We start from the raw sequence: 26,608 nt of genomic DNA on the forward strand, positions 1-26,608 counted from the left end.
CCACCCCATCCCCCACTCCAGCAACCCTCAGTTTGTTTCCTGAGATTAAGAATTCCTCATATCAGTGAGGTCATATGATACATGTCTTTCTCTGATTGACCTATTTCACTCAGCATAACACCCTCCAGTTCCATCCACGTCGTTGCAAATGGCAAGATCTCATTCCTTTTGATGGCTGCATAATACAAAGCCCCCTTCTTTTAAAAAGAGTAGACGAAGTTCAAAATCACAAGAACACAACAGCACTCTGTGCATATTGAGAACTATCAGAACCAAAACTGATTCAGCTGACTACTAAAATATACCTATACTATATGTCGAGACTATGGCTCTTATAACATGGGTCAGCAAAAGGTACAAACACATAGAAGTAATATGAAAAAAAGTCTTTTCCATTAGAAATCATAACCCTTAAGTGTTTTTATCGACTTTTGAGTAAACTCAAAACTAGGACCTCTTTAAATACCAAAAAATAGGTATTTTCTGTTTACAAAGTAAGCTATCATTGCCTGATGACCTTCTCCTACTCCAAATTATCCCTTTCTGGGAATAAGCCTTAGCCCTTGGTCACTGGGAGAGGCATATGTCTTAGGCTAGGTCAATCAAGAGTTCTCCCCTGTATGTTTTACTAGCTGGAACTAGCAAGTTACAACTCTAGCTACAAGGCTGCAAGGTGGTAAACCAAAAATTACAGATGATCATATATCTCTTGACTCATGGGGAAAGCCCAATCTGCAGAAGGACAGAATGACAGTAGTATGCACAAAAAAGAGGTAAATATAACATCCCCTATAACACCTATCTAGATATAATAGCCTCAAGGCCTATTCTCCCCCTACGTCTTCTTGATTATATGAACCTTTAAAATCCTTCATCTCACGACTCTATGAACTCCACACACATTTTTACCTCCATTAGTTGAGCAGAGCTACTGTTAGCTGCAACTGGAAGAGGTCTAACTTTTGTCTTCTCAGATGTACTAAAAACTGAGTTGCCAAAGTCACTGCTGTATAACTTTTCTTAATTTTGTAGTTACTAAACAAACACAAATAAGTGTAAATGCAAGCATGCATTCACACACACTCAATCTCTCTCTCTCTCTCTCTCACACACACACACACACACACACACAACCTATACAGCTATTAAATTGGAGACTGTGGACTCCTTGAAAGAAAACTGGGAAGAACTTAACTAATCATGTCAGTTTGTAGCCCTTTTAGGACTCCCTAGCCAACACAAAGAGCTAAAAGTTCATTCCACTCCAATCTGTACTATTTTGAAATAAAATTATAGAAGTCCTTGCATAGGGCGCCTGGGTGGCTCAGTTGGTTAAGCGACTGCCTTCGGCTCAGGTCATGATCCTGGAGTCAGTCCCAGGATCGAGTCCCGCATCGGGCTCCCTGCTCAGCAGGGAGTCTGCTTCTCCCTCTGGCCCTCCCCTTCTCATGTGCTCTCTCTCTCTCTCTCAAATAAATAAAATCTTTAAAAAAAAAGAAGAAGTCCTTGCATAAAGAACCTCAGAAACCATATAATCCGACCCCACCACTCCTTAAAGATGAAAAAACAGAGGTGAGGTTTTTCAAAGGCTACAAAATGGTATATCTGGCATATGCTAAGAAAAAGGAATAAGAATTTGGCAGTAATATGGGGAAGAGACTGACAGTTCCACATTTTTAAAGATACATTGATTGGGGGAAAAATATAATACCCATCTGGGAAAATAAAGTATCAGGAAAAAAAAAAAAGCCAACTAAAAGAGCTGACAAGTTGTGCTAACTGGAGAGGAAAACTTGCTTTCTCTTGAAAAGTCAGAACAATTACAATTTCCACCGAGACCTGAGGCATTCTAGAAAAGAAATAACTGATAAGAACGGCAGAAGTGATAGAATCATTTTTGTAAAACATAACAAGGCAAAACAAACTATACTGTTTATAATCCTTACTTATTTTAGCAAATGAGAAAACCTAAAATTCTCCTGGTACCGGGAGAGACAATATTGGTATTTCTGCTTTAAACAAGCAGGAAATAGTACCATTATATATAATCTCATAAGAAAAAATATTTGTAACAAGTGTCAGTATGAAAAAGATTATATTTACTTAATTTGGAAAAATGCTTTTTATATGAAACTTCATAAAATACTAAAAATTCTAAATGAAGAAAACATACAGAATATATATGCAGATTTTATAAGTTTATAATCTACCTTTTTGACTACCGTATTTACGACAGCAAAAGTAACGTTTTAAAAATGAAATACTAATTGTACCCTTACATGCAAAGGCAAACTTTCTACAGTAACACACTCCCATGAAATGTGGATTTGATATTTAGAATTCCCAAATACCAGGATGCTTTTTTAAAAAGGATCTGAATTTTAAGTACATTGAGTCTTTAAAAAAAAAGTATTTTGGAAAAACTATAAAGAAAAAGAAAACTGCAACTCTGTAGACAAATGACAATGAGGTTGAAAACATACAAGATTTCAAGAGCAGAACACAAATTACAAGCACAATTTATTTTTTTACATTTGCCATAATCCAGAGGCATATGCATACAATGTCTGCCAACACAGAAAATAGCTAACAAATTCCTAAAATATACTATAGTGTATCTATAAAATATATAGATTTGATACCTCTATCAAATCCCTCAATTTGCTAGAGAATTCTCTATTTACTTTGTCTGCTTCTCTCAACCAGACTGTAAGCTAACTTAGGTCAGGGACTGTCTATTATGTCTCCAGTGCCTGTTACATGGTGCCTAATGTATGGCAGGTCCTTAAAAAATTCACATTAACTAATTAAAACAAAAATCCATTTGCCCTAATATTACTGATTGACCACTGTTAAACTGTTTTAATCTGTTAAATAAAAATGGTAAAAATATCATAAAGAATTATTGAGAGACTTAAACAACATTAATTTATTCATTCTATACACATTCATCAAAGCACTGAAAGCCAAGTAAGAAACTGGGAACGCATCAGTATGAACAAGAGCAAGGTGGTCCCTGCCTTCATCATGTTTTGTAATTTAATGGAGGATCAGTGAATCAAAGTTTAAAAATTATAAAGAGTTACATATGTGTTTTTAGTTATTTGTAATGTGCATGTAAGTATTTTCTATAAATGTGTATGTGTATGTTCAGCTTAGTGCCCAAAATAAAGAGAAACTAATAATTCTTAAACCACTTCTTTCCATAAAGAAACATTCTCTATAAGAAAAGAACTAGCAAACCAAGTTCAGTAGCATACTAAAAAGATTATACGCCATGACCAAGTGGCATTTATTCCTGGAATGCAATGATGGTTCAATATACGAAAATCAATAGAAATCACATTAACAGAATGAAGGGAAAATACATGATCATTTCCACTGATACAGAAAAAGGATCTGATAATTTAACATCCTTTCATGATTTAAAAACAACATCACACACACCTTAACAAACTAGGAATGAAAGGAAACTTTTTCAACATAATAAAAACTAAATATAAAAAACCCACAACAGCTAACATATTCAATGGAGAAAGACTGAAACCTCATAAGATCAGGAACAGTATGTCCACTTCCACTACTTTGATTCAACATAGCATCTGAAATTCCAGCCAGGGCAAATAGGCGAGGGGAGGAAAAAAAAAAAGGTACCTGGGTGGTTAAGTAACTCTTGGTTTCAGCTCAGATCATGATCTCCCACTCGTGACATCGAGCCCCGCGATGGACTCCATGCTTACTGCTGACTCTGCTTGTCCCTCTCTCTGCCCCTCCCCCTGCTCATGCACACAGCACGCACACACGGCTCTCTCTCAAGTAAATAAATAATCTTGAAAAAAAATAACTCCTTCAACTCAAAACCAAAAAACAAACAACCCAATTCAAAAATGGGTAAAAAACTTAAGACATTTCACCAGAGAAACTGACCATTCTCCAGATGGTCCATAAGCACATGAAAATATGCTCAAGCATCACTAATCATTCAGGAAATGTACATCAGAACCACAATGAGATACCACTTCATACCCATTAGGACAGCTACTATCAAACACACAAAAAACAGAAATTAACAAGTACTGACAGGGATGTGGAGAAATCAGAATCTTCGTGCATGGCTGATGGGAATGTAAAATGTGTAGCTGCTATGGAAAACAGTATGTTTGATACCTCAAAAAATTAAACATAGAATTACCATATGATCCAGCAATTCCAACTCTTGGTATATAACCAAAAGAACTGAAAGCAGGGACTCGACCGGGTATTTGTATACTGATGTGAATACCATTATTCACAATAGCCAAAAGGTGAAAACAACCTAAATGTCCACTGACAAACAAATGGATACACAAATTACAGTTTATACATACAATGGAATATCATTCAGCCTTAAAAAAAAGAAATTCTGAATTGTGCTATAACATGGATGAACCTTGAAAACATTACGCTAAATGAAGTAGGCTAGACACAAAAAGACAAATACTGTATGACTGTACTTCTATGAAGTACCTGGAAGAGTCAAAGTCATAGAAACAGAAAGTAGAATAGTGGTTGCCAGGGGCTGGGGAGAGGGCAACAGGAAACTATTTAATGTGTACAGAGTTTCAGTTTGGAATGATGAAAAAATTCTGGAGATACAGAGTGGTGATGGCTGCACAATGTTATGGATATACTTAATGCCACTGAATTATCACTTAAAACGGTAAATCATATATATATAAACAATAAAAAATCTTTTTTAAAAAGCACAAAATATGCTTAAAAGAATAAACACAGTCTAATTACAAATGATGGCAGCCTTTTCAAGGGATGTCTACTCAGAGAATACCCTATTTCCCCTTTTCAGAGCTGGACCATACCCACAAGGGATAAACTCATGAACAAGCTGACCCAATCATATCTTCTCTCCTTTGGAGTTTTGAAATCCATACTGAGAGATATGCCCAGCAATGTGAGCTACAGTTATCTGTAGCAGGCTGGCTACAGATACAAAGGACCAGAGAGCTGGTGTAGAGATGCAGGAAGGTGACAAGTAATCATATGGCACCAGACAGAAACAGAAAAGCTTCCTTGATTCCTGACAGTTTTCCAATGTCTCACTGTGTTCTTTTAAAGGCCAATTTATATTTCTCAGTCCTGAGTTCTGCGAAGATTCCTACACCATTATAATGTATTTCCTTTTCTTCCTTACGCTGACTTGAGCAAATTTCTGCTACTTGAAATCAAAGGAGCAGAGACTAAAGAAAATATTTTAATCTCAATAAAGATAAAAATCTATTCCTACCCAAATCCACTCACAGAATTAAAACTCTGACCTGGGAATAAATACTTATTTTCTTTATAGTCACAGACAAAACTGGAACACAAGTGCTCATGAATAGCATTAGAAGATATTCACTGATTAAAAATCTAAATACCAGTTTTCCATTTATCATTCTCTAGAATCCTTTCAGAAGGTAACTATGAAGGTTGATTTTATGTGTTAACTGGGCAATGGAATACCCAGATAATTTGGTTAAAACATCATTCTCGATGTGTCTGTGAGAAAGTTTCTGGGTAAGATTAACATTTGAATCAACAGACTGAGTAAAGCAAGACTGCCCTCCCCAATGTGGGTGGGCCTCATTGAATCCACTGAAGAAATGAACAGAATAAAAAGGCAGAGTAAAAAAGAATTCACTCCTGCCTGGCTGTTGTCAAGTTGGGACATCAATATTTTCTTGCCTTTGGAGCCCGCCTTAGACTTGAGCTGTACCATCAACTCTCCTGGGTCTCCAGCTTGTTGACTGCAAATCTTGGGACTTTTCAGTTTCCATAATCACATGTGCCAATTCCTCCTTACCCACCCACCCACCCACCCACCCACCCATCCATCCATCCATCCCTCCCTCCCTCCCTCCCTCCTATGGGTTGTTTCTCTGGAGAACCCAGACTAAGACAAATACAGCAAGTAAAATTTGGATCAAAAGAGAGGAAAAGAGAGTGAGACAGAATACAAAATCTTTAAAGGGGTATTCGTGCATAATGGGAAAATATCAAAATTCTTTTTTATTTATCCACAGATTAAAAGATTACATCCACATAAATGTAGATGAAATGTTTAATTATAAAACTACATTAGAAACAAACCAAACCATAGAAATTGATCTGCTTTAATACCAAAGTCTATAATGCCCACATACCTTTCTGGCACAAATGAGCAATTCTCTTATATGTGTCACTGAGGTTTAATAAAAGCACAATCTTTCTCATTTAAATCTGGCAGGATTTTTTTATAGTGACAGAGGGCCAGGGGCAAGGGATCATTTGTGTACCTTATGGGTTCATGGACTAAAAATAAAAACACTGATGTATCCAGAGGCAGTGTAAATCCGTGCAAAAAAACTTGATTTAGAAGTCTTGAACCCCAGGTTCTAGCTTTGGCTCGGACATATTAAAGAGTGGAGCTCTGAGAAAAATCACAACCTTTCAGGGTCTTGATTATCTTGCCTCCAAAATGAGACAACTAGATTTTTAGATGATTAGAAAGGTCTAATTCTGCCCTAAAAGTCCATTATTATAATGTAAATAATACCGTCACTAGGAACAATGCCATTGCAGTACAACCTCCAATGTCCAACTAACTAAGTTTAAGGACATAATTCAGGATGGTTTCTTCAAAGATGGTATAGCCATATAAATTTGCTCTTCTTCTGTTTCACTGAATAAAAACATAATATTCTCCCATCCATCTCCCTCTATCAAAGGGTACATGTTTGGAATTGGCTAAATTTGATTGTTTTGAGAATCACAGAATTATAGGTACTGGCAATAGAGGCAGAGCAGAAAATAACAATCTTGTAAGCTTTAAAAGAAAACATTCAATGTTTTACTATTTAATATAATTCAATAAATTGAGGAAGCTAAAATAAACACAGACCTGTATATATTTAACTATTTGAGCCCCTTACCCCCAACACACACAGAGTCAAATGAAATATTCTGGAACATTATAAATATTAATAAATATAAAATCTGTGAAAAGTTACAAAGGAAATACAGAAAAAAACTCAAATTCAACTACAAGGATATAGAAAAGAAACAAACTCAATATGTTAGTAAGTAATCGGGGAAATGATAAAAGAAAATGGAGAGTACAACAAAAATATAAAAATTTTCATTTTTAAAATTTTGGTTCACTAAAACTCAACAACTGTGTTTTCCCCGAGACATCGTGTTATTTATTTAAAGGGAATAAAAATACTTGAAAAGCATGAAAATTAAGAATAAAATGTAATGCAAACCAACTACAATTGTGAAGACAAAAGTATCAAAAGAGTGAAACTGAGTGACACCATAATGAATTACAGAAACAATTTGAAATTGAAGGGAAAAAAAATAAGTATATAACATTTTCTTCCAGTTATTTTGTTATCTATATAATGATCTATGTATCCTGTCTACCAATTTCTTGAATAAAAGAAACCTAATGACAAAGCTCATATCCCTCTGTAGCTTGCATATAAAAAATGTTCAATGTATTTGTTGAATATAAGTGAATCCCTTAGGCATCTTCTAAGAAGTTGGGGAAGGGGAAGAAAATCAAACCCTAAAGTCAAACATTACCCATTCCTAATCCTATAACCTTTGCCTGCCTCTTTTCTGCTTTGCAAAGTTTCTTTATACTTAAGTTCCTATTTCCAATGAGATCATAAATAATCATTCTAAAGAGAGTTCCTATGAATTTAGAGTCAAGTATATTTATGCTCCCAGCTCTTCTCAAAAAAGCCCTTTGGGGAAAACATTCTATTTACTTACTTCCAACTTTTTCCTTTCTTTCCTTATCTATTAAAGCTATTAAATAAAAAGCATTTTCTGATACTAATAATTTATATGTGAAAATGCTTCTTTGTGAAGTTTTAGCAGAGTTTTAAGTTTCAACCCATTATATCTACCTGAATTTATAAATTGTTTTATTATACTTTGTAATTAATTAACAGTGTTTAAATTTTTAAATACTATCAATGTGTTGAGGAGTAGGGAGTAAGGTGCCTGAGAACTTATTCAAAGATACTGACCTAGTGGGCTTCACACCCTTATCAAACTCAGTATGTCTTCTGTGTGTAAGAAATATTTTACATTGACCCCTTTTAACAATCTGAAATGAAATGCAAAGGTAACATAAGCAACCTATGTATGTAATTTTTTTAAAGGAAATCAATATCCTAACAAATACAAGAATGAAATTTTAAAAGAAATCTACGGGGCGCCTGAGTGGCTCAGTGGTTAAGCGTCTGCCTTCGGCTCGGGTTGTGATCCCAGGGTCCTGGGATCGAGCCCCACATGTGGGCTCTCTGCTCAGCGGGGAGCCTGCTTCTCCCTCTCCCACTCCCCCTGCTTGTGTTCACTCTCTCGCTGCTCTCTCTCTCTCTGTCAAAATAAATAAAATCTTTAAAAAAAATAAAAAATAAAAGAAATCTACGATAAACACAAGTATTTCAATATTAACCTCAGAAATGATTACACCAGAAGACATAATGAAGTAATCGAAAGCTAGTACCTAGTCATAAAATCACAGTGAATGTAACAATTACAAATGTCCACAGACTGGTATACTCTCTATTGGTAAGCCAACTACTACAAACATGACTGCCACAGGCAACAGGATTTTTCGAAATGGCGAACTACTGGCCAAGTTCAGAACAAAGTTGAGTACAATCTTCTTCAATATACATTGTGGTTATATACCTAGGAAAATTCAGTGCATGTTAAAACTTTACAAAATATACTTGGTATTCTAATTAGGTTCATTTAAAATTGCCCCACCCACTATAGACCTCCTTCCCTGGACTCACTCACTAAATGTCCTTCAATTATTTTGTCAACAAAAAATACCCTCATAAACTTCTAGAACACCTCCCAGAAAATAACATTTCCCCCACTGAGAACCAAAGCTCTCAACAAGAGTATCCCCTGTGTGACAAATAACAAATGAGAGAGTCTAGCTGATTTATGCTACACTGAAACAGCTACAATCCTAAGAAACTGAAGAACATACAAGCATAATACAAACTACTGCTGATTTTAATGCTTATATTTTCCCTTAGGATCATTAATAGTTTGTATGAATTAAAACTGGTAAGGGTGTTGAAAATTAGTTCTGAAAGAGACACTTAAATTTAGCTCTGCTTTCATGTCAAAAGAAATTCTTAAAACAGTGTGGTATCTGCTGCACAAGTTGGTGAAAACTGAAGAAGAAAAATAAGGCAGGCAAACACTGACACTTGTGGTCATTCTGAGATTGCTAATTTGAAATCAGGCTAATGCCTGCTTTGTAAATTCAAGGAAAAGTAAAACTGGTTCATAAATCACCTACTGATTTCAAAGGAAAACTGTAAACTCTTAATGAACACACAGTAATTTTTCTTCAAAAAAACTACTTACTAATATTAAACAGCCAAAAATGTGCTATTTGTCCATATATTTATATACTGAAAAAGATTTCATCTGATTTTAAGTCAAAAGATATAAACTCTAAGCAAACATTACTCTATGCAAAACTGTTGACTGATCTCAATTAAAACTAAGGCTGGTCTCTAAATAACTATGTCAAATGGCATTTTTCAGAGTACTATGGTGGAAATAACACCTGATCCAAAACATTAAGATTTTTCTCTAGCCCTGGAAAAAATAACTAGTTCTTCAGGTGAGCACTGGCTGAAATAAAAATGGCTTGCATTTAGGGGTCAATTACTCATACTAAAGCACCAACAGGAATGAAGACCAATGTAGGGAAAACCAGATTCATGTCTCCTCTTCTCAAATTATTCAAGGATATTTGCTCATTCTCAGTGAATCGCCTGTCACAGTTGAAGTGTTATCTCCTACACCCTTTTCTCCCTCATTCTTTTTACCAAGGACATTTAGTTGAATTTATATAGGTAGCAAATTCCATGAAATAGCTTATCTTTATTATTAGTGAGCAAATCTAAACCTGATTCATCATGTTATAATGACTCAGAAACTACTAGCCAAATGAATAAAGTAATTATTACTTCTGTACTCAATAGAAACTAAGAATTAGGTGGCTATTCAAAACCTGTCTTTAAATTCTGCCTCCCTGAGGGCTATTGTATGCAGACATGCCCAGGAAAATCCTAAAACCAACCTGGACAGTTCTGGCCAAAATACAGAGTAATAGCCTATTTTGCCCATCAGGGATGTGTTATAAGATTAAAAAGTAGACCTATACAAGTAAAAATTACAAGACATTTATAACTATAAAACTTAACAAAACAGCTGCCAGCTTCCTGAGTCTGACAAAGAAATCTGTCACATTTACTGAGAAAGTTTAACCATAGAATTCAGATGTTAAAAGAAACTAGACTAAAGGAAGAACTTCTACAAGCTTGCCTATCATAAGATTTTTACAGTTTCTCTTGGCTGGAAACATGCAGGTTGCTAGAAAAAGTCACTAAAGGAACTTTAATCTGGTGTCTGCTCTGTTTTTCTGTACTTTATGTACAGTTCTTAGCCAGCTTAATTTAAATTTAAGAAACCAATGGCACGTGTACCTAAAAGTTTAAATTCTGATTAAGTAGACAGGCACCTTTTTATCAGTTTCTAGAAGTCTCTTTTGCTGTATTAACCCTTATCCCCTAGCAAGCATAATTGAGACAACAGTCCACTGGGAATTCAGGGGCTCAAACGAATACTGGGGGAACCATTAACCAGCAGGTTGTCTGACGGAGCTCTCTTAATCAAGATCTTTAATAAATCCAGTGGGACACCAAAAGAGTCAAATCAAAGGAACTAGCAAAAAAAATAGTTTTATCCTTCCTAGAGAAAGGGTAGGGAAGGTATCTAAACCATCTCTGTCCCCCTAACATTTAATAAACTGTGCGTACCTACAAATACTGGCACACGGTAGTTGATCAATATGTATTTTGTTTGACAAGTGAATAAAGTGAAAATATAAACATCCATTTATAATTCTATGAATGATTTCTGGGTATGCTGTGCCAGTCCTATAAAAGAATTCCCATTGGGGCACCTGGGTGGCTCAGTCGGTTAAGCGGCTGCCTTCGGCTCAGGTCATGATCTCAGGGTCCTGGGATGGAGCCCTGCATCGGGCTCCATGCTCAGTGGGAAGTCTGCTTCTCCCTCTCCCACTCCCCCTACTTGTGTTCCCTTCTCTTGATGTCTCTCTGTCAAATAAATAAAATCTTAAAAAAAAAAAAAAAAGAAGTGGAAAAAAAGAGAATTTCCACAATTTCTCCAGCAGTGTTACCTAGTATAATGGTTAAGAACAGAGCATAAAGACTTAGATAATCTTGCTTTAGTTCCTAGCCTGCTTCTCTTATCACCAGTTAGCTGATATCTGGGATAATTATTTACAACTCTAAGCACTGGTTCCTCATCTTTAAAATGGGTATGATAATAAAACTATTATTATGAGAGAAAAAAGTCATTTAACTACAGCTTAGGTAGGCTTAGCATGCAATCTGATTTTGGGTAAATAATAGTCACTGTTGCTGGCTGCATAATCAAATCCTATGTAAGGAATTACTGATAAATACTGATCTCCTAAAATCCACCTCTACTTTTGTAAAATACGTTATTTTATGTAAGCACTGTAGCATTACTCTGCTACCTACCTTTAATATAAAAAAAAGCAATGAGCATGAAGTATGAGTAGACATAGAGACTAAGTAAAAACTGGCTTCCAATTTTCTCCTTCACACTTAACTAGGAAAAGCCAAAGCTCTAGACCTTGGGTTTCCCATTTATAAAACTCTTAATATTCCTTCTAACATTTCTGGGAAAGTCACATAAACTCCTTAAAAAAAAAAAAATCACAGGATTCCTCCAAGTACAAAAAGTATTTTATCAGCTACACTAAAAAACATGAGGACAAAAAAATTTAAAGTATTAGAGAAAATGTGAACCTGTATTTGAAGTAACAGATTTAATTAGGGAAGACAGGTGGGATAAAGCATATATATGACTACAAATTCATAGCTTAAGTTCTAAAACAATAAATTTTTAGGAGTTAATGTCCCTGAACTCTCATAGGAAAAACTGATAATTCAGGCTATTAAGGGGGAGGAAAAAAAAAAAAAAAAAAAAGGCAATGCCCCAGTATTCTGCAGAAAAAAAGCAAGGTGCCCAGGAGACTAACCATACAAAGAAATATTTCAGAGTATCTAGTGCTTACTGAAAAATGTGCTTGGAGGCAAGTTAGTAAACAATCCTGAAATATTAGGACAAGTAAATATGATAAGTAAAACGTTATTATTCACCAAGAAGATCCTGTACAAGTATGCTATATCCACTAATCATTTTGTTGAATTCTAACATACATGCTAATTTTAAAGAAAAGGAAAAATAAAAAATAAATGCTGACATTAAAAGGTGATTAAAAATACAGTTTTGCTACTTTCAAGAACATTAGAAACCACATTAAGAGCAAAAAAGAACTGAGCTGTATCCTATCAGGTGTCATTAAGTAATCCACTCCAGCTGATTTATAAACTCCAGAAAATTGGGGGTGGGGGGTATTTAAGTTATAGATTAAAAAATAAATGGACTGAGTCTTATCTAGATACTAGTAAAATTGGAGCAATTTGAGAAAATAAACTTCAAAGGAAGGAGTGCACTGAAGGGGTTAAATTGCACCAAGTTACATATAAAAGGTTATTGCTTAGGTCCCCTAAAATCATGTAAGAAACATGAAAGCCAACATCTAACACTGAAACATTTAGAAAGCCTGTGCTTAAAGCATAAAGTAAAAAAAAAAAAAAAAAGAAAAAAGAAAAGGAAAAAATAAAATTATAACCATTTCATAATCATCCCATTTTCATATTATGCATTCATCACTACACTTACACTGAATATATATAATTTATCACACAGAAGCAAAATCTCTAAGCTTCGCCCTACCTTAGGTTTTTAGTCAAAATGAATGCAAACAATCACGTGGGATTCAGCCAAGCAGTGACGTTAAATTCTGCTCTGTCAGAGAGAGCATCTGTCAAGCCCACATTTAAACTGCTGCCTGCCTGTGCAGCAGCTGAGGAACCGTGGATTTCATATTATAGACTAAAACCCCAGTAAAACTGCTCAAAATCCTTCCTGCAGCTGCCAGGCAACAGCAAAAGAGAGTTAAATCCTATTCTATTCCAATACAATCGAAGCACTACATTCTCGCTTTGGCTGCTTTGCATTGCAGCTCAGTGTTATTACTAGAAATATGGATACTGAGAAGAGAATACAGCACTGCATTGTCCGGCCAGGAAAACAGCAGATGTAAAAAGCTTCAATGCATCAACTGTCGGCAAGAGTCAACAGTGCTCCAACAGAGCGGACAACTACAGCTCTTTTGTTTAAAGAACGAGAAAGAAAGTGAAAGAAAGGAAAAATCTCAGATGACTAGAACCCATATGAACAAGAAGGGTAACTCGAAGACAAGCAGACAGATGGACACTTTGGATACTGTGAAAAGCAATCGCAGGAGGCAGACTATTGGGGGATGTGCGCATGTTCGATAGCATCTTTTTTGCTGAAGTGATGGCGTGCCAAAAGTATTTTCAGTGGGCATAATCCTCTCCACATAAATGGCCTGACCAAGGAAGGTATGTCGATATCTTGTGTGTAATATTCATTTAAATGTCTGTTACCTTTTCATAGCCCCGGAGGCACTAATATCTGATAAACAAGTTCATCCAGTTCACCGTCCTTGAAACTATGAAAGGGTTTCTAGATATATGATTTTAAAATCTGTCATTGTTAAAGCTGTCTTTGCTTTATTCAAGTAAATATGTAGCTTGAAGTAATTACGGATTATGGATGTATAAAAGAGAGAAAAGGCAAATAATAACAAGATGTGCTTAGAGGATTCTCTGAGAAATTAAACTTAAAAAGAAAAAAACTGTAGCCCTCTAGAGAAAACACAGTAAGCCTCTATCAAAATAGGTCAAAATGAATTCTTATCTAGTAAATTAAAGTGATCTCTTAAAAGCGGCTATCAAAAGAGACAATGCAGTGAAATTATATTAAATAGTATCAAAGATGATCTTAATATTAAGAGCTTTTTTCAAAGTCCTTTTAAAACAAATTAATATATAACAGCTTTTACTAACGAAATCTTCCCTCCAAGATCCATCTCCCCAAATAAGGATAACAAACACAAACTAAGAGAGTATCAACAAATATTATTATAGAGCTATAAGAATACTAAAAGGAAAGCATTTGCATAGGATCACATAAGGCGGTGTGAGTTTTATGCACAACACACCACCACAGTAGATTTGCATGTTATTACAGTGTCCATGAATACAACTTTAAACAAAGAAATATCAATAGTTGCTAAAAATTCCCCCACTTGAAAAAGTGAGCTTTCATTTTAAGCAACTGACAGATTCCAAATAATCAAATACAAGATTGTTCTTGGTGATAATTTTTAAAGTGAAATTTAAAACAGAGTATGAAAATAATCTAATATAAAAATATTCATGAACAGCAATACAAGGACAAAAAATTAAATATAAATGTAGCTACTGCGCTTCTAGGCTATATTAATATGTACTAACAAACTACCATCATGGTATGTGTGTGCCTGGTAGAAATAAATCTGATAAACTATTTAAACAACAATCACAGAACAGCAACTCATGGCTCAGGAACTAAAATTCAAAAATTTTTTACAGTTCTATCCACAGATCCTGACATTTGCTCAATCTCACAACACAACTCAATAACCTATTATTTAATAATCACAAAAGGCAAACATTTTAAAGGCACATGTAAGCATTCCATTCTAAAATTAAAATTTTAAACAAGTTTATCAGGCCCTATTATTATCACATCTCAACATCAACTCTCACTGCCAATACCATGAATTTTTGTTCCACTATAGAATGAAATCAGATGGTATTACATAAAAAAATATAGTTGTGAAAAATCTCAGATCTCTCTTAGATCCTTTTCTCTCAGTGTTAACAGCACCAATTAAACATTTTTGTAAGCTAGATATCTAAAAAGCACAGAATGTTTTTTTATTCAAGCACCAGTAAAATCTAGGACTGTTCAACACACTAAAGATATCAACACTTTTAAAAGCCAAATGATAAAAACTGTGTGTGAGAGAGAGAGAACGAGTATGTGAGAAGTAACTGAACATTTCACAGTTAACAATCTCTCCATGAACTTCAATTCATAACATGTAAATACACATTAGTAACTTGAAAATATTATCAGAAAAAAACCCTAAGAGCTACATCAAACGTATTTCTATGCTGAAAACGTAGAAGTGCAAAACTATTTAGATTGCCACAGTATTTTAACTTTCTTGTCATGTTCCCACTTTTTAAGAATTAAAACACAACAGGCAGTAACTGGAGAATAATTTTAACATTTAATAAAATGAAGAACAGTTACTTTAATTTTACTTTCTTTTTAACAGAAAAATTATGACAAATACCTGAGAAACTTCTAATAAAGAAATGTTTAAAGCTAGACACATGCACTTCATTTATCAATGGGAGATTACCAACTGAGTATATATGAATTTAAAGCCTGGGAAGTTTAATATTTACAAACATACGAATGTCATGAATTTAAATTAAGATGCATCTCCATCACCTAGTGCTACAAAGTCATATAGGACTATAAACTATGTATTTATGCTAGATTACAATATATAATAATATGCTGTTTTCTCTAACATGGAAATACTTTAGAGATACCACTTCAGGTATACTGCTTTCATAAAATATCACAATTTATTACTATGATATTTACCTTCATTCATTTCTTCAGTTGTTTATTCAAAAATCTGATCTTATATTTACTGTTTCTTAAACCATCAAATTTACACTTTTAAAAGACATAAATGATGGGACTTCAACCAGATACCAAGCATATATCAACAAAAAGGTGACATATTTAACTTAGTTTTAGAATGTTTAAAATAGATTACCAAATAAATTTAAAAAGCAACTTTTGTTTCTTTTAAATTTATACACATAACCCTTATATCTACTGGCTTCTTTATGGCGTGGAAGAATCATTACTATTTATCAAATATTTCATGTGAAAATAAAAGCTTAGAAAGAGTTTCCTGGTCTAAACAGAATGGCCAACTATTTACAAATACAGGAAGGAAAAAAAAAAGTGAGTTTCTAAATCAGAACTCTCAGCTTATTTTCAGTTTAGTTCACAGCAGAACTCTTTTGCTGGATGGTGAACAGCCTTGGTCTTTACTATAGCAATGTGAAATTAAAGATTATGTAAATAAACTCTAATAAATAGCAAACTAGGTTCTAGGTTTTTAAAACCCCAAACTTAAAAAAAAAAATCACTGTTCGTATCTCACACAATGACTGAACAATATTTTACATTTGAGAACCATAACTTCTAAAAGTACTACATAATTTCAGATGCTAGAAATTATCAAAAGCTGGCGCCTTTACTATTATACTTTGGAAATTTGTTCAAATTCCCACCTACTTGCTCCTCCTAGTGGCTGCTGCTAGAATAGTACTTTCATTCATATATGTCTAACCCTTTCAAAGTACTTCATACTATATATGTGAATTTTCCTGTAATTATTCAATTATATGAGAACTTCCATGTAAATACCATTTCCCCAAGATAATTAAGTTTCATGTCAAGGCTAAGCAAATTTGGTATTAAGCATGAATCTCTTAATATCATGCAAAACACAGATATATATGCAGAGATTTTTAGATAAACGCTACTACATTAAATTTAATTGACTAGTTTTCTTTTGCGTAAGAAATAATTTTCATTAAAAAATTGAAAAAATTAAAATTAGTTATCAGTCCCCTTCTCAAGTTTTTTCTCTTTAAATAGAAATCAAGTTACAGCTCCTTTTACCCACCTCTACCCTCACATCTTGATCCAGAAAAACAAAGAACTGAAAAACATGAACAAATTTGTGCTATGTACTGAAAAATCTTGTTCAAAGATAACACCACCAGTTTTCAATATGTAGCATCATGAACTTCCCATACTGACATCTCATAATCTTTTTAAAAATCTAGGGTTCTAAGTATCATGCTGCCAGAAGTCCTAAAAATGTAACAAATTTTCTGCACACAAATGTAGAACACAGCAAAATTCAAGAATCTTTCAAAATGCATTTTGTAAAATTTAAAATTTTAAACAGCTGGATATGATAGTACCTAGTGCCTATATTTTGTAAGAAATCTGAAAGGACTGTTCAAAGTAGTTCTTTGTTTAATTCTAACACGGAGACTCAACTGAGATATGTGATAAGTGTTCTGCCAAGGCCAAAGATAAAGATAATTGCTATATTTTAAAAATGAATCTTAAGTCTAAGTAAGGACAATGATCTCCTGAATACCTCATCTTTGAAGTGGAAGGTTAAAATCAGAAAGTGTTTGAAAATGTTCGTCTTTTATTACTGTCTTAAAATCCTGTACTGAAGTTACTGGACCCTGAAAATTAATTTTGACAGGTGCATCTTCTCATTGACTTTCTCAACACAGTAGGGGCCAATGGAAACATGCCAAGCAGTGTACTGTGACTAACAGAACTCTGCCATAATCAACCTTGCACCGTCTGTCCCACAACTGATACATGACCATTTTACAAAAAAGGCCGCTGACCGTGCACCATAACACCAATGGTATGTCAAATCAATTTTAATTAATGCCAATAAATTTTCCATCTGCTCTCAGGCCTTCTTACATGGCCTCTCTCAGGAATCTGGTAACATTCTTCTCTTCTACATGCATACAACTTCTAAATCTTTAACTCATGTCAAAAGTACAAATGACCAGAGCTACCTAGACAGTGAAATAACTGGAAGAAAATCAATCCATCACTTCTCTCTTTGAAGTGTTCATCCTGTTCTCAGTGATGTTATGTTACCAAGGGTAAACAAATTATAAACTAATTCCTCGGTTATCATATTTTCACAACTTAAAAAATTCCTATTTGCCCTAATATTATTAACATCCAAAGTCTCTCTTCAGGCAGTTCTGTAAATATTTAGCATTTTATAAATTTTTATGTTTCATCTTTATAGAATGACTGCATGGGAGACAACGTGGCTGATTTAAAAAATGATTACCAAAGAATAGTACCGATTTGGGAGAAGGAAACATTTTCAGCCATCAGTACTATCTCGTATCCCGTTACTGGATATTTACAACATGCTTCAGTGGAGGAGAAGACACTGCTGCTTTGCAAAGATGAGCTGGAATGCCAAGAGGTCTCTGTTCCGTACCCATCTTATTGGTGTACTTTCTCTAGTGTTTCTGTTTGCTATGTTTTTATTTTTCAATCATCATGACTGGCTGCCAGGCAGAGCTGGATTTAAAGAAAACCCCGTGACATATACTTTCCGAGGATTTCGTTCTACAAAAAGTGAGACAAACCACAGCTCTCTCCGGAACATTTGGAAAGAAACAGTCCCTCAAACTCTGAGGCCTCAAACAGCAACTAACTCCAATAACACAGACCTGTCGCCACAAGGAGTTACAGGGCTGGAGAATACCCTTAGTGCCAATGGAAGTATTTACAATGAAAAAGGTATCGGACATCCAAATTCTTACCATTTCAGATATATTATCAATGAACCTGAAAAATGCCAGGAGAAAAGCCCTTTTTTAATACTGCTAATAGCTGCAGAACCTGGACAAGTAGAAGCTAGAAGAGCTATTCGGCAAACGTGGGGAAATGAAAGTCTAGCACCTGGTATCCAAATCACACGAATTTTTTTGTTGGGCGTAAATATTAAGTTAAATGGCTACCTTCAACGTGCAATACTGGAAGAAAGCAGACAGTATCATGATATAATTCAACAGGAATATTTAGATACATACTACAATTTGACAATTAAAACACTTATGGGCATGAACTGGGTTGCAACATACTGTCCACATATTCCATATGTTATGAAAACTGACAGTGACATGTTTGTCAACACTGAATATTTAATACATAAGTTACTGAAGCCAGACCTGCCTCCCAGACATAACTATTTTACTGGTTACCTAATGAGAGGATATGCACCCAATCGGAACAAAGATAGCAAGTGGTACATGCCACCAGACCTCTACCCAAGTGAACGCTACCCTGTCTTTTGTTCTGGGACTGGTTATGTTTTTTCTGGAGATCTGGCAGAGAAGATATTTAAAGTTTCTTTAAGTATCCGTCGTTTGCACTTAGAAGATGTATATGTAGGGATCTGTCTTGCCAAGCTGAGAATTGATCCTGTGCCCCCTCCCAATGAGTTTGTGTTCAATCACTGGCGAGTTTCTTACTCGAGCTGTAAATACAGCCACCTAATTACCTCTCATCAGTTCCAGCCTAGTGAACTGATAAAATACTGGAACCATTTACAACAAAATAAGCACAATGCTTGTGCCAATGCAGCAAAAGAAAAGGCAGGCAGGTATCGCCACCGTAAATTACACTAGAGCAGACAATTTCTTTTTCAAATGTGCAATCTGTAAAATATTGCTAAAAGCATGTATAGTTAAAACTGATTACATCCATAGGACAAGTTTTAGTTAAAACTCATCACATAAAGGAATTCAAAAATTATTTTTTTAATTTCTGAAGGTAATTAAAAATACAACATTATATAACAAAAAGGTATCCCAAAAGAATCTATAAAAAAAAACTGTATAAGGGGATTCTGTGTATTAACATGCAATAACAAGCATGCATACATCAATGGTTCAAGGCTTATGTTAGAAGCCAATAAGATGTACTTGCATATATTTTCCACATAAATTTTAAGAAATGGATACAGTCAAAAGAGCCTTCATTTTAGAATCAGTTTTTCATTTTAACATATAATTAAATGTAAATAAAACAATACTATCAATCTTAAGGAAACTTTGTAATTGTGCAAAGGACAAATTTTCTGACCTGACTATTCTAGGGTTCTGAAACTATATTCCATGCAATAAGATTTAGTTGAATTAGTCCATAAATACATTTATAAAGTTCAGCTGTTTCATCAGTGCAATTCTCACCTAAGTATTTACCTTTTAAAAACAACTGGGATATTCATTTTCTTATACTAGTACATATATTGGGGGAAATTATTTTGACATGATGTGATAAAATGTGAAAAATCAATGTGTCTCAGGCTCAAGTTTTTATAAGAAAAAAAAGTAAATGTTTCAAAATAGTTTGTTTCCTCGTTGGTGTTAAGGACCAAGCTAGTATTTCAATGAGTTACTAGATCAGTTACTGCACTCTTAAGGAGTACTACCACTTAACTTCAAGGATATCTGTAAAAATATATCACGTTCCTCTAACGGAAGCAAAAGTAATTACAGGCAAAAAGAGAAATGTACTGTTGAAAAAAGATACAGGATAAAGAGTGCAGCAGCAGTTTCATTCAATACATTTTTAAGATGCATGTCTGCCAAACTGCAACATATGGGAAGTTTATTTCCTGACAGCAGGTGTACACATGCCAATACTTAATCATTTTATGGCACCTATTTCTTTCTCAGAGTGCCAAGTTTACAAACCTGCAGTTTTTAATTTGGTAGACGACAACTGTTCTGCGTCACCAATTTCAAACCTTTTTTGGGAGGGATGGGGGAAAGTTATAAATGTTTGATGAACACTTGATTCTAGGATGACAATGTATACAATGCACTTTTACCAAGTTTTTAATAAAAAAAAAAGGTAAACAAGAAAATCTTTACTGAGTGTTGGAGTACAAATATTTTCACAGTAATTTTGTTTGGCTCCATTACAAATTTTAAAATCAAGAAATAGTAACCTGCTAAGTTTAAGTGTTTTTATTTCATAAAAGTATGTAAAACTTAATCTAATGAAGATATTATTTATCCTAATTCTAATGACAACCAATTTTATTCTTGATTCTCTTCTGAAGAGAAATTGTACCAAAACAGAATTCTTATAATTGTTAAAGTTCAGAATCACAGAAACTATTTAAGTACTTATTTAGTATGATGAATTCTATTTATACTGAATTTATCTCCCATTTTCAGTTTAGTAATCTAAGTATTCTAGAATACATAAGAGTAATTTTGAAAGCCAAGCTATATAACACCCCCAGCTCTTGGTTAAGTTCATTTTTCACTTTACTTATTCTATATGATTATAAAAAGACTAAAATTACTAAATGCCAAAGTTATTAAATAATCACACATAAGAGGATAATACCAAATTAGATAAGGCTGATGAGAGACAAAAGTAATTCTTCCTTTAATGTAGAGTAATTCATTTACACTTAAGAAGTTAGAAAAAAAGGAGAGGGGGTATATGTGTATACAGGTATGCATGTACAGGTATGCATCCAGAAACATAACCCAAGCATTACTTGCCTAAGTTATGATTACAGTGTAGGATTTTTAAAAGATAGTATTTTCCTTCTGGAAAAATTCAAGTTTAAAAAGCAGACTTAACGAGAAACAGAATTCTTAACAGATAACTAAGTTTCTCCCAGCTCAGACATCAATTTCAAATCATTTCAATATCCCTGAGAATACTTTAAGAACTGATAGTAAGCTGATAACACTGCGTTCTCAAAGAACACTGGATCAAATAAAGTTTCCTACTACTGCTGAAAATCTTTATTTTAAAATAAATTTTTTTTAAAGATTTTATTTATTTATTTGACAGAGAAAGACACAGCAAGAGAGGGAACACAAGCAGGGGGACTGGGGGAGGGAGAAACAGGCTTCCTGCGGAGCAGGGAGCCCGATGCAGGGCTCGATCCCAGGACCCTGGGATCATGACCTGACCCGAAAGGCAGATGCTTAACGACTGAGCCACCCAGGTGCCCTAAAATAAATGTTTTATTAATTTATTTTTGTCCCTCCACTCTCAGTATGCAAGATTAACTCTTCAGAAAATATGAATTTTTATATTACGATATTTCAACATCTCACCAAGTATTAACTGTGCCTTATTCATGCCCAGTACTATATGATTTTTTTATTACACATGAAAATATAATTTTAAATTATATTTGCACTGCATTTGGTCAAAGAAAAAAATTCAGGAACAACTTTAATCTTTATGCTCAAAGTGTTAATAAATATTTTAAGGGATAAAAATACTAAAACTTTCAAGAGTTACACTAGTTTGTTTTGATCAAGATTATAGGTGATGAAATTCTAATTCAAGCAAATAATTTAAATTTCTCACCTCTTAGTATACAGCAGAATCATATAATCTCAACTGGAATCTTACTGACATCTATTAACCAAAACCCCTATAAAAATACTACCAAGAAGGGCAGCAGGAACTATTTACTGATAGAGCATACACTATATGCCTGGTACTAAACACTTTACATACATGATCTCATAGAATCCTTACAAATAACACTAAGAGATGGGAAAGGAAGACTCATGCAAGAAGTTAAATAGCTAAGATCACACAGCTAGTAAAAAAGCAGATGGAAAAGAGTTCCACCTTTAAGACCATGATCTCAACCACTATGTTATTCTGCTATATATTTCACATGTGACACCTGCTGTAAGGTCTAAAGAGCTAAGCAAAAATGGCCTGTCCTCTATTCTACTGTTCTCTGATTATTCTTCATCTTTTGCCAAGGAAGGCTTCATAACCATTTTCTAACACTGGAGGGGCACCTAATGTTAGGTGCAAATAAAGAGAAGGGAAAAGAGGAAATCTGATCCCTCTGCTATTTTTCTTCTCCATTTTAACTGTTTATATCTGATGGGCAAAACCTCAGAAAACTCTAAGCATTACTGCTTATCTCTTGCTTCTTTGGGCACGGAGATACATCTGTAAACAATAGGCATGTTGCAGTTAGAAATTTTAAAAAAGGTGGCTATGTGAAGCACAACTGGATCATTTCTAACAAACAAAAGTAACACTATTTATTCACTCTACTGGTTAGTCACCTATTGTTTTGGGATGAGTTGGTAAAATCCTTCTAGCTGATTTTAGATTTTGGGTTTGTTTTTCCATTTTTTACTGCTCAACTACAAAATTTCACTGTTAAATTAGCATAGGTTTAAGAAGACGAAAGAATACTGCTACTATGTATACATTTCTAATATACCTCACAGAATATCACTTTATCACTCAAACATTACTCTCAGAAGACAGATAATGCACACAAATACTAAAAAGTGACATTCTGAGTTTTAGGAAGAAACCTGTCCTGCACTTCATCGACACACACAAACACACCCTCCTCTAAGCATGATCTAACTATAAATCTTACTACTTTCAAGATACAATATATCAGAAGAGGAAGAAAAACACTTCTGTATCTGTAGGAATTGTTTTCTCTCCCTTTACAGAGCAAATGTCTGAGCTAAAGGACAACTGGAGCTAAAGTAATTGCCTCTGTTTATTAATCTTAATTATTTCAACTTCCAACTGAATCCTACAGATTCTAAATGTGAATATCTCACTTTCGTCAATATCCTAAAAACTGAAAAAAACAGGTCAAGATCATAAAAAAATATTAAACAGAAAACTAACATATGCAAAATACTGAATTCATGCTTTTATGAGTTTTTAAATAAATGTTTAAAATACAAATTTATACAACAGAATAAAACTAATTAAGGCTATTTGTCATAACTAAAATGCTATTAAAAACACATACTAGAATATAGATAACAGAATTAACATGAGATTCTGATGGCAATGAGAATTTTCTAACATACCGAAGGTTTGAAACAAGTTAATGAAAACACATTATAAACACAATAAATTTATTTAAAGGAATTTAATAAAACTGCTTCCACTTATGAGTTAAAAAATAAATACTATCAGAAAATTAAAACTAGAAGAAATTACTATAAGCCATAGCCAAAATCTACTTATCAGACATTGTTTTATGGTTTAGCAATAGTTTTCAAACTAATTTCCTCAGGTATCTCAGTAATAATTAGTAAAACCAGGAAAGCAGTGTTCTAGTTCTAGTTCTCCTGCCCTCACTTTAATACAACTGCACTTTCATGTTTTATATGAAAAGATTCCATGACAAAGTTCATTTGAAAACAGGGCCAATGTTTTTTTTTTTTTTATTGAGAACTACCTCAATGATTCTTAAACTGAAATATAACTACAGAAAATAGAAAAATACATGTTTACTCAACAGATCAACTCAAAGAATAAAAGGAATGCAGATAATCAGTCAAAAACTGATTACTATTAAAATAGTAATCCAAGAGTTTTACACATAATACATATATACTATAAAATATGTAATATATATAATACATAAGCCACTATAAAATACAAATGGTAAAAAATTAATTCACAAAGGCAACAATTTAAAAATAAGGAATGATCACAAGTAAGGAATTCTATGGAGAAAACTAAACTTTTACTGAGAGATATAAAAATTCTGACAATGTTAGAACAGACCATTTTTTTTAGTTAACAAGAATACCTACTTTTAAAAATGGCCATTCTTCACCAATTAACATGTTTTCTTCAGCTACATTTTCTAAATATTCCAGGGGAAAAAATGGTATATTAGGGTATATACAGGGTCAGTATAAGCCCAATCAAATCTTAATATTTTTTAAAGTTTTTAGTGTGTGTGGATGGAGATCATGATATGTTTATAAAGTTAAGATGAAAAAAAAGTATCGGTAGCTAGATCATAAAGAATTTACTATAAAGCAACAATGATTTTGGTTTATACTGGCATAATAATTAGGTAGTTAAATCAAGAAAAAAAAATAGACCTGAAAGAGATCCTAACATTTATACTAACCTGACATCATGAACATATTAGAATTTAATATTCCCCCATTATTAAATAGAGAATCTGGTTGATGTGTAGGATTTAACACTTAAGATTCAAGTCAAGTCCTATACTATTACAAAAATAAATTCCAGGTGGAGCAAAGTAAGTACAATATATACTGTACTAATACTTAACAAACCTACCACATGCCAGATATTGTTAAGCATTTTAATGAGAAACTATAGGGACAATTTTTTTTGATCAAAGAATAAAAAAGAACTCAAACGCAGAGAGAAAGAAATCAAGGCAGAAAAAGATAAACAATACTACCCTCTACATAAAATTAGCTTTTGCCATAAACAAAATTAAAAGACAAAAGGCAAACTTTATTATAAATTGAGAAAATATTTACAATAACTGACAGTAGTACAATAGTCCTGATATAAAAAGAACTCTTAGAAAAAAATAGTTTTGATACATAAAGAACTCTTACAAGTAAGAAAATACCAATATTCCAAAAGATTTCTGACCATAAGCCACAAATAAATCACAAAGAAATCATCCATTAAGTAAAACATATTCAGCCTCACCAGTAGTCATATAAACACACTTAGAAACTAGGTCCTATCTTTATTAAACTGGAAGATAAATATTTTTTAAAGTAATAGTCTATGCAGGTAATGAAAATGAGAAAGTCCCCCACCAGAGGCAGTGTAAATTGGTACAGACTTTCTGAAAAGCAACTTAAAAATTTTTAACCAAAAAAACAAAAAACCCAAGACCTTTTGAGCCATTAGTCCACAATTAAAAATCTATTATAAGGCCATAACCCATCATGGAAAAAAACTTAAAAATTTCCAAAATAGCTATTAAACAAACTGTGGTAGTTATATAATGGAATATCATAGTTACTCAAAACTTGAATTCCAAGACTAATAGAAAAACACTCATCTACTTTATTAAGCAAAAAAACCAAAATAAAACAATGTAGTAATGGGCGCCTGGGTGGCTTAGTCTGTTGATTGTCTGCCTTTGGCTCAGGTCACGATCCCAGCGTCCTGGGATCGAGTCCTGTTCTGCGGGGAGTCTGCTTCTCCCTCTGCCTCCCGTTCCCCCTTGCTTTCTATCTGTCAAATAAATAAATAAAATCTTAAAAAAAAAAATGCAGTATGGTTCATATTCCACAATACACATCTTCCCCACCCCCCCAAAAAACCCCAGAAAATGTTAAAAAATAAATGTGATTTCTGGAAAATGGAAAAATGGGTATTTTCTTCTTCCTATTTTTCTGTACTTTTTAATCTTTCCAGGTTTAAAATTAATGAAAAAGTCACTAACAAGCTAATGAGCATCATATCAAAGTTTGTACTATATCTTGCATTATTAGCACATGTTCACTGAAATTACTCTAATAAATTTTAAACATTTTTAAAGAACTTTTTAGAAGTATAGATGATAATCAAATTTTTAATAAAATGACTGACTAGAAGATCTCTGAGTACTTCTTTCAATTATTCAAACATTTTTTGAGAGCCTACACTCTGCCGGGTACAGACACTATGATGATAACCTGATAAGGTATGGTCTAACTTTAATAAATGATGGTTGGGTACTCGGACAGTTATAAGAAAAAAGAATCAGATCTGTTCTTCAACCATATGTTAGAATAATTTCCAACCAGATCAAAGATCTAAACATAAATAATGAAACAGACCAGTTCTATAGGGGGAAAAAAAGTGAATTCCTTTATAATTTGGGAGAAGAGTTAACTTTCCTAAATACGACAAAACCCAGAAGCAGTAAGAGATTTATAAATGTGATTACAAAAGATTTTGAAAGAAATTCTTGCATGGCAATAAAAACATCAACAAAATCAGAAGACAAAGGACAATCTGAGAAAAG

At 33.7% G+C, this 26,608-nt stretch overlaps 2 protein-coding genes across 8 annotated transcripts in view; one reads left to right on the top strand and one right to left on the bottom strand.

The window, feature by feature from the left end:
- The window catches only part of CDC73 (cell division cycle 73), a 239,475-nt gene that overhangs the window by 161,407 nt on the left and 51,460 nt on the right, over positions 1-26,608 (bottom strand). The gene's annotated exons all lie outside the window — the stretch shown is intronic.
- B3GALT2 (beta-1,3-galactosyltransferase 2) lies at positions 13,008-20,118 on the top strand. Of its 4 annotated transcripts, none has more exons than XM_031041885.2 (3): positions 13,008-13,610; positions 17,480-17,650; positions 18,053-20,118. In XM_031041885.2, exon 3 carries the CDS (start codon positions 18,180-18,182, stop codon positions 19,446-19,448), a length of 1,269 nt encoding a protein of 422 aa, XP_030897745.1. In that variant the 5' UTR covers positions 13,008-13,610; positions 17,480-17,650; positions 18,053-18,179; the 3' UTR covers positions 19,449-20,118. The 4 variants fall into 4 exon arrangements, with proteins under 4 accessions (XP_030897745.1, XP_081681283.1, XP_006728484.1 ...); XM_081825157.1 differs by having other exon boundaries at positions 17,511-17,650; XM_006728421.3 differs by lacking the exon at positions 17,480-17,650.

This window comes from Leptonychotes weddellii, chromosome 6, assembly GCF_054177405.1.
Source record: "Leptonychotes weddellii isolate Sample4059 chromosome 6, ASM5417740v2, whole genome shotgun sequence".
In the NCBI taxonomy this organism is placed as follows: domain Eukaryota; kingdom Metazoa; phylum Chordata; class Mammalia; order Carnivora; family Phocidae; genus Leptonychotes; species Leptonychotes weddellii.